Consider the following 9,390-nt stretch of genomic DNA (forward strand, 5'->3'; position numbering starts at 1 on the left):
AGCAAAACAGAACAATCCACTACTGTACAGAAAAAACAAAGCAAAATCTGCAAACAGTTTCCTGTTTATTCTTTCTCCAACTCATAGCAAAGAATAACAAAAAATGGAAAGGGAGTGTCTTTTGTAAGCTTTCTTAATTTAAATGAAGTCCGCAAGGCAAAATTTCAATGTATATATGTATATAATATGGTATTAAAAAAAACATGAATACACAAATGTACCACAATCCATATAACAGAAATTATTTAAATGTTCAAATTTGTATACCTATAATACCTTAAAACACGAATATGACACGAAATCAATACGAATATGCAGATTGCCAAGCATAAAGTATACTATCCTGTTGTCTACCTAAAGACCCATGTCTCTCAATCTACACCGAAAAGAAAATATAAATATATATTTCTTCTCAATTCATCTCCTTAAATAGTCCTTCAAATAAGGAAGAGCAGATCTCCTTTGAAACCCAAATAAGAGTGAAACCATGTTGGACTCTGTGGAAGCAAACAACTTTGAGGCATTGCCACTTCTGTCATTGAATCATGTCTCATTGTTGTGTAGATCAGTCTGGGATTCAGTGCGGTTCTATGAAGATGTTTTCGGCTTTGTTTCCATCAAACGCCCTTCTTCTTTCAAGTTCAATGGAGCTTGGTAACCTTACTGCTCTACCCTTGTTTAGTAAAATCCAGTGTTGAATGAAACAGGATACTAACTGAACAACTGATGCAGGTTGTATAATTATGGCATTGGGATACACTTAATTGAGAATCCATCAATCGATGATTTCGACACTATCGTTGAACCTCGACCGATTAATCCAAAGGATAATCACATATCCTTCCAGGTATAGCAAAATGAAACCAAGTTGAATCTTTCAGAAACCAAGCAGCACTAACAAGTTTCTGTTTGAAATAGCAGTGTACTGATGTTGGCCTTGTCATGAGGAGGCTGCAAGACATGGGAATGAAGTAAGTTACGGCGGTGGTCGAAGACCAAGGGAACAGGGTTGATCAGGTATTCTTTCATGATCCAGATGGTTACATGGTTGAGCTCTGCAACTGTGAGAACATTCCTATCATTCCTCTTTCTTCATGCTCATTCAAGCAAAGGCTAAGCAGTTTCTACAAGTCTGCACCGGCTAAATGCGGATTCATGGAAAACGCCATGATGGAGAGCTTAAGCATGGAAATGTTGAACATTTCATTTTGAATCAGCACAAGGAAAAGAAAAACTGTGAGCAACTTTCATTTTTCTTTTTCCCTTCCTTACAGAAACCTAACATGATTGCCGTATACGTAATCACATTCGGCATCACCCCGTCTTTCAACATCTTCTTCAGAAATCCAACAACCTTCCCAACACTACCTTCCTTCGAAAACCCATCAATAAGGACAGTGTAGCTCACAGTATCAGGGTTTATTCCTCTTTCAACCATCTCTCTATATTTTCTCAAAGCCTCCATTAAACACCCATTTCTAAATTACCCTAAAATCCAACAGCTATAAAGAATAGCATCCAAAGCCAGCCCTTCCTTTTTCATACTATAAACCAACTCACAACCCTCATCAAATTTACCCAACAGATTAAAACTGCTTAAAAGAGCTGTATAAGTAACAACATTAGGCTTTAAAGCTCCTGAATTCATACAATTTTCGAAAAACCGAACTGCAACTTCAGGTTTCCCAATCTTACAAAAACCAACAATCACTGAACTACAAACAAAATTATCAAAAGGGTATCTAACATTATCACCTGTCATCAACTCCAACACCTCAATTGCTCTATCCATATTCCCTTGAGATACAAAACCATGAATCAACGAGCAAAAAGTAAAAGAAGAAGGCAATGTACCAGAATCACTCAAGCAATCCTTTAACAACAAAAGACCCTTCTCTGGGTTGTTTCGGATGACAACAAAAAGAAATCAAACCCGTTAAAACCAAACCTGTTCTAACACTAAATTCACATTTTTTATCATCACTCATAAACATATATGAATAGAAAGTAAAGCAAAAATTAACAAAAAGATTCAATCAAACGCAGCATAAAATCCAGTAGGAAAAAAAGAGAAAAGAAACTGTAAAAATAAAAATAAAACCCAGTAACATCAAAGCTATCCCAACACTAAATTCACTGTGTTCATAATCACATAAGCAAAATTAACAAAAAAAACAATGAAACAGAGAAGAAAGAAAAAACGGAGGAAAAAAAAAAAGCCAAAGGACTGAATGAAACGGGAGAATACCTTGATTGAGAGGATCAAAGAAGGGAAATTAGTGGTAGATCCTTCGATGTAATTCAATCCAGATGAAGAGAAAGGACGGCGAAAATGATTAGGGAGAGGGTCGGGTAGGGAGGGAGGGTAAAACAGGGAGATGGGGAGGGAGGCCGGAAGTAATAGCTAATACACCGAAAAGGGAAGGGATTGGAAAACACGGGAATTTGGGGATTAGGGGCGTAACCGATTACGCGCGTAATACCTATTACAGCGAACCAAACGCCGGAATAGGGGCGTAATGTAATACGCACGTAATCGGGGCGTAATGGATTGGGTATTACGGCGAACCAAACAAGGTGTCAGTTTTAAGTGAAATGGAACTTGTGTTGAAAGAAGATGGTTTGTCAGTCGTTTTAGTGTGTGTATATATGCATATATGTGTGTGTGAAATTTATTACTAAATGTAACTGTGAGAAAAACATAGAGGTTTATAAAAAGGCTGCAACCCCATGTTTAGTGGAAAAGTAGGGTTCCCTGTTCACATATTTACATATATGTGCACGCATTTTAAGAGATGAAGAAACAGCATAGGCACTAAAAAGTTGTACATAGTGCTCCACTAATTAAATATATAAATAGATTGTATTGTTGATTTTGCAGCAAAGTCCGGCATGATTATGAAGGTTATTGTCAGTTAGCTCACCACTCACCAGTCGTCTGCATTAATCTGCAAACCCACCCAAAGGCCCCCCTCTCTCCCACTTGCATAGAGTACTGTTGCTATATAGTCTCTGCTGGGAAAAGTAAGAGAATATATATAATATTTATGAAATGGTTTTGAGAGTTTATGGTGGTATAAAATTTCTGACGGTAAAACAAAATGAAGTTTGTTTGCCGGAAAAAAAAATTTAAAAATATAAATATGAAGTAATCACTTGTCCAGTACTGGTACTCTAGCCTTTAGTAAGGGGTTGCCCTATTTGCCTATGTATGTATAGTTGAACCAAACAAGAAGTACTATTACAGTCAAGGCCTAGCTAGAGATGCAATAATAGTGCTCGGTGCGGTACAAAAAGTACCTAGAGCTAGGATAGCTGATTTCATTGGTTCATCACTTGTTCACCGGTGTATTGTAATGTATAGGAGAAGATATTATATAAAAGAATAATATTATCTCTTTTCAACAATTTAATATCACATTAATAATTTTATCCACGCTTTAAATTTTCATTATCATCTTACCAATACTACTCCAAGATGATAGCAAGCAAGAGCACTTTTTAAAACATTTTTTACTGGAAAAGCTAAAGGAGGTAATCTTGGAATACTTCCATATCAGGAAAATTGGGGGCAAACCTTAACTTTTCTATGGAACATAAGTGCTCCATCTCCCTCTCCTTGTTGAACAAACAATGTATTTATGCTTGAGTGTGCAAAGTAGCACACTTCTTGCCAAAATATGTTATACGAGTGTAACTTTCATATAACTATTATTATACTTAAAACCTGTGTAACTTCACTGCCATTATTTACGTCTAGTTAATTTATCTGACTTCGCTAACCATTATCCTTAATAATCTCTCCTTCATAACCACTATTAGAGGGTTATAAATAAGGGACTGAATGTATATTTAAGACTCTTGATTTTTTGACAAACTTGGGTATATTCTAAATTCTCTCTGTAACTTTCTTCCAACAACTGTAAACAGCCATGGCTGTTTTCACTTTTCTTTACTTCCATCCCACCACACTTGCCACTATGACCATCTCTCTACGACCCTTCCTATTATTAAATTGTAAGTTCCCATCACCAAAACAAAACAACTTGTGCTATTTGCGTGTGTGTGTATATATATATAGTTGGGCCAAACAAGAAGAAATATTACAGTCAAGGCTAGCTAAAGATGCAGTAATAGAGTCAAGTAGCTAAAGCTAGGTTGTGGTTTTCATTTGCTCACCATGCAACAGTATATCGCAATGCTATCTCTAATTTATCTACATAAGTGTATATATAATTAACATTGTATAAATAAGTAGCATTTTGGTTTTTTTTTTTTTACTTCTTTTGCTCTATTTAGCTAAGTTAATATGGCAGGTTGTTGACATATTTATTAATTGTGGGACAAATGTTGTAAAGTAATAATGTTAATAAAAGAATACAATCCAATTAAACAAGAGGATCCCTTTCTCCCAAAAATTGAAATGTAGAAAAAACATGTAACTAGAAAATCTCAATAAAATTTATGGTTGAAATGTATTCAATATAGTTTTCATGAATGGAACTGGATTATATATATTTATGTATGACATCAAAGTGTACATAGTTGGATTACTTTCTCTTTGCACGTGTGATAGAAGTCACAAAGCTTATTTGGCCCATAAATTAGGGGTAAAGTCATAAAAAATTTTAAGTTAATGGAGTAGGATCGTCAGATGAGGAGGCTATGGTGTAACACTCTTTACTTGTCCTAATGTATAATTAATACGTATGAGAGGTGCTATCTGAACACTTTTAAAATAAAATCAAAGTTTTCTTTTAAATAAAATACCATCTGATAATCATATAAAATTTCTTTAAAATAATTCCTAACATTCAAGAAAGAATAAAATATAAATTGAAATTATTTTAGAGAACTGAACACATGTTAGGATCCATTTAAAATGTAACCAAATGTTTAGGGTTTTTCGGGCGGTGGTGTGTAAAATTTTACTATAAATTAAAACTTTGAACAATCTAAAGAAAATCATAAAAATAATGTAAAGCATTTTTAAGGCTTTAAAATTAGCTTAAAACCATTTTGAGTCAATTTAAAGGTGTTTGGAGATGTCCGTGATCATGTACGAGTTTTGGAGGGCTTATTTTCCTCGAAACAATGTAATAACATTGTTAAGACTCTAGGTATCGGTACCTAAGGCATTAGGGTCTAGACCCTTGGCTCCTGGGACCGAAAAATGGACCAAAAACACTTTAAAATCATTCCTAAACATCATATATCATTTCCACATATTCCCAAGTATTAAAAATCAATTTCAAAACTCATCTAAACAATCGTATCATTTCTAAACAAGTGAAGGGTCATTTGTGGGCATTTTTCAAGTGTCTTGTCATGGTGCCACACGTCATTGTCATATAGGGTATAACAATTGTCCTTCTAGTCAATAGGTAGGTTATAAAGTAGTCCGCCTTGAGACCATTCTGTAGAAGAACTTCATAGGTAGTTAATCAATCGGGGGCATGGTAATGGCTGACTTAGGAAGTGTACTGAGCACGTTGTTGAAGATGAAAGGTTGCCTTGGAGCTTTTAGAATATTGGTATTAAATGCAAAGTTGAACCAACTGCACCAAAAGAGTCAAAGCAATGATGAATGGCAATGTTTCGACAGATACATATCTAAGTGTCACTAGTTGGTAGGTGTTAAAGTCTAAAGATTAAGAAACACACCATTTTGGGAGAAATCTTATATATTGTCATCTTCCTTATCCTTGGAACCATTTCTACTACTACACTTTTGAAATTTTCTTTGGTACTTTTCCTGTTGAGTTGTTCTATCGTTGTTTAGATTTTAGTCATTATTTTCTTGGTTTTGAGGTTGTTTGCTTAAGGCTTTTGAGGTGAAATGTTTTTATTTTTGCATCTTTTTACTTTTTTTCACATTCTGCTGCTATTCATGGCTAGGAATGTTGGAAAAATAAGTTTGGAAAACACGCAGAAAATAGATTTGAGGAAAAATTAGAGTTATGATATCTAAAGTAATAAATCATTAATCAAAATTTTACCTTTTCGATTCGTCTAAGATAAATACTTCAACCAAGTAGTTTTCTTTGTTATCCTAAAGCTCACGTTTGCTGAGTATAAATTCGCTTCAAATAAGAAAATTTTTCATAAAATTACTAGTGAGGCAATTTTGTAATTTTTTTAAACTTTTGTGTCTAAGTTTTAAATAAGAAAAATATCTCTAGAATTTTCACTCTATAACTTTCTCTTGGATTCAAGTGTGTAAAAGATAATGATTCATATCTCTCTTTATATAAGAAGAGTTTAGAGAGTTCGGTTAAACTTAATCACTTTAATATTAAATTAATCTAATAATTATCAAGATAAATATTAGATTAAATTTAATATTAAATCTATTAAATTAATAAAATATTTATCTACAAGATAAATATTAAATTAAATTTAATATTAAGATAATTAGTTTAATATTAAATTAATAAAATCCTATTAAAATCAGTATTAAATTAAATTTAATATTAAATCTATTAAAATAATAATATTTTTAGAATAATTAATTTTAAATCAAATTACGGTAGAATTTTAGTAGGAGTGTGCGATTCCTCCATTGCTCAACTGTCAAAGGACCATTCGCTGGCCACTGAAATGTTGTCACCGCCACCGCCAACACCATCATGTTTCGTGATGCCATCGTAGGTGCGACACCCTCATGGCACCTTGAGCTGGTTCGGTTCAGGCCAGTGATAGCTCGATTGGTCCGATCCTTCCACTAGTTGGACTGTTGGTTTAATTTCACGTACTTGACTAGATTCAACCAATTTTTGGGTCTCGATCTTAATTTTGCGTTCTGAGGCTCAATTACCTATTAGGTCAATTGTCTGACTTGAAAATTAGTTTCCAAAAATATTACATTAATTTTAATCAATTTAATTAATTTAATTTTACTTGATCAAAATTAATTTTTTAATAAAATTATTTAGTTAAACAATTCTCACGATCGCCTAATTTAATTCAACATTGAATAAATCGACTCAATTAAATTATTTCTAAAGTAGTAGAATTTTCTCTTGATTTAAATGTTATCCGGTTGAGTTTTTGTTGAGCTAGTGGAGAAACCAATCGAACATATACAATTAGGCTCTAGTAATTGCAATTATGTCTAAAAGCATCGTTCCGATAATTCGCAATTTACTTAATCATAGAATCACTTCACAAGAAGTATCATGATTGGAAACTCCTTATTGTATACTATTTACAAAAGCAATTCATCCAACTACTTTGTCCAATGACCTCGTCATGTGTATGTTACCCTCATATAATATTCTTGATTCCTTTGAGTTAAATATGTTCACTCAATACAATCATATTTTATCTTATTGTCGTCATTGTGTCATCTTAATGATTAATATGACCATTGTCAATAAATGACTATGATAAATGGCTTGTTCGGGAACAAGCAACCCGTGGTCACGTTTCATATTTATCAATTCACATAATGTAAATAAGAGGATATTGTTAATGTTGACACCATTTTTTGGATGAAAACGGGGTCGACTTGGATTTTGAAAAAAAAGAATGAAAACGGGAGTCGCCACCAATCCTTTTTTGAAGAGGTGTGATTGGGTCACCTCAAAAGGTGGTTGTTTTTAATAAATGATTTAATTTTATTAAAACAACGATTTCGGTCTACGAAATTCAGAAAAATGAGTTCGGGAGTCGGTTACGCACGAGGAAGGATTAGCACCCTCGATACGCCCAAAATTGGTACCTAGTTGATTAATTAGTGTCTTAGTGTCGAAAATTTGAAAACTTGAAAGAATTTAAAATACGATCCCTCTTTGTAAAGAAAATGCTCAAATGTTAAGGACCTTCTCGTATCACAATATAAAATGTCACATCCAGTAAGTTAGGACACGACATCTTGAATTTTCGAGAACGAGCTTGCCTTTTATATAAAAATTCGTGTATTTCAAAAGGTTATTCAGTTAGTTAAGGTGAACGAGGAAAATCGAAACCCAGTAAGTTAGGGCACGTTTCCTCGAATTCCCAAACACCGAATATTGCCTTTACTTGCAAAAATCTTATTTCGAGGTAACGAAATGCCATGCCCAGTAAGTTAGGGAACAACACCTCGTATCTCCGAGAATAAGCATTTTTTAAAACTCATGTCACGATTTAAAAGAGTATTCCGTTATTTAGGTTAATGGAGAAAAATCGAAACCCAATAAGTTAGGGCACGATTGTCTCGAATTACCAAATACGGAATATTACTTTTATGAAAGAATTATTATTGGGTTGGATATAATGATAATAAGAATAATATTAAAGTAAAGTAAACAATAATACTATATATAAATGTATATATATATGTATATAATAGAAATACACACTACTATATAATAATAATAAATATAGAAATACAAAAAGCAAATATAATAAAAATATTAAATTAAAGTAATAAAAAATAATACTATATATAAAATATATATATACATAAAAATATACACTAATATATAATAGTAATAGTGATAGCAAAAATAATAAAAATATAAGTAATATTAATAATATATTAGAATACAAAAGTAAAGTAATAACAATAGGGGTGATAATAATAATAATACAAACAATAATACATATATATAATAATAGTAGTTAGAAATAAAAAATAATAAAAGTAACAATAATGATAGTAATAATATAAATAAATATGGAGAGGGCATATATAATATAATAATAATATAAAAATAATATATACATGAGAAATAATAATAATAATATAAATAATAGTAAAAATAATAAAATAATAAAACAAAGCTCTCAACTCTCTTTCTCCCTCTTTTCTAAATCCGGCCGTTGGTCCGGCTTTGCTGCGGTCATGGACCCCCACGGGCCGCCATCGGCGCCACCGTACACGGCGGCCGGACCTCAAAAAAAACCTTTTTCGATAATGAAAATATGGGTAAGCTTCTTACTTTTATTTTTACTTTCGTATAAAAAAAACAAAATAAAATTGAAAGGAAAACAATAAACAAACAAAGAACTAAAGATAAGAATAGACAAAAGAAACCTCTTTTGCTTTGATCTTTGATTAATCTCCAAAAACTAGCCTTTCCAAGAAACAAAAATAACCTTTTTTACAAAAAAAACACCTCCAAAAAACAAAAAAAAACCTCCTCCAAAACAAAGAACAATCCTTCTCCAAAAAACCAAAAACCCACCCCTAAAAACAAAGTCTTGAATGGCTTTTATAGCCAAATTTTACAAGTGGAGTGGTTGGGGTGGTTTAGGTGGCCAAGGGTGGTGGAGTTGGTGGCTAAGGTGGGTGGCCAACAAAGGTGGTGGAGTAGGTGGCTAAGGTGGGTGGCCAACAAAGGTGGTGGAGTAGGTGGCCAAGGTTTTTATTTATTTATTTATTTATTTTTTGTGTTTGGGTTG

At 32.9% G+C, this 9,390-nt stretch overlaps 1 protein-coding gene and 1 long non-coding RNA gene across 2 annotated transcripts; one reads left to right on the forward strand and one right to left on the reverse strand.

The window, feature by feature from the left end:
- Window positions 1–458: 458 nt before the first annotated feature.
- LOC107918881 (uncharacterized) lies at window positions 459–1,278 on the forward strand. The gene is made up of 3 exons (XM_016848460.2): window positions 459–654; window positions 733–847; window positions 922–1,278. The coding sequence occupies exons 1-3, from the start codon at window positions 488–490 to the stop codon at window positions 973–975; spliced, it is 336 nt and encodes a 111-aa protein (XP_016703949.1). The 5' UTR covers window positions 459–487; the 3' UTR covers window positions 976–1,278.
- A 7,429-nt stretch (window positions 1,279–8,707) lies between these two features.
- Window positions 8,708–9,087, reverse strand: LOC121231973 (uncharacterized). The gene is made up of 2 exons (XR_005930206.1): window positions 9,023–9,087; window positions 8,708–8,891 (listed from the first exon to the last, which is right to left on the reverse strand). It is a non-coding gene; the product is annotated as an uncharacterized lncRNA (long non-coding RNA).
- Window positions 9,088–9,390: the final 303 nt, after the last annotated feature.

This window comes from Gossypium hirsutum, chromosome A07 (assembly GCF_007990345.1).
Source record: "Gossypium hirsutum isolate 1008001.06 chromosome A07, Gossypium_hirsutum_v2.1, whole genome shotgun sequence".
Lineage (NCBI taxonomy): Eukaryota > Viridiplantae > Streptophyta > Magnoliopsida > Malvales > Malvaceae > Gossypium > Gossypium hirsutum.

What these genes read in the sequence shown, in the direction of transcription:
- LOC107918881 (XM_016848460.2), top strand. Translation starts at nt 488, where the DNA reads ATGTTGGACTCTGTGGAAGCAAACAACTTTGAGGCATTGCCACTTCTG. An exon ending in TTCAAGTTCAATGGAGCTTG is followed by an intron (nt 655 to 732) that starts GTAACCTTACTG and finishes CAACTGATGCAG; the next exon opens with GTTGTATAATTATGGCATTG. An exon ending in ATAATCACATATCCTTCCAG is followed by an intron (nt 848 to 921) that starts GTATAGCAAAAT and finishes TTGAAATAGCAG; the next exon opens with TGTACTGATGTTGGCCTTGT.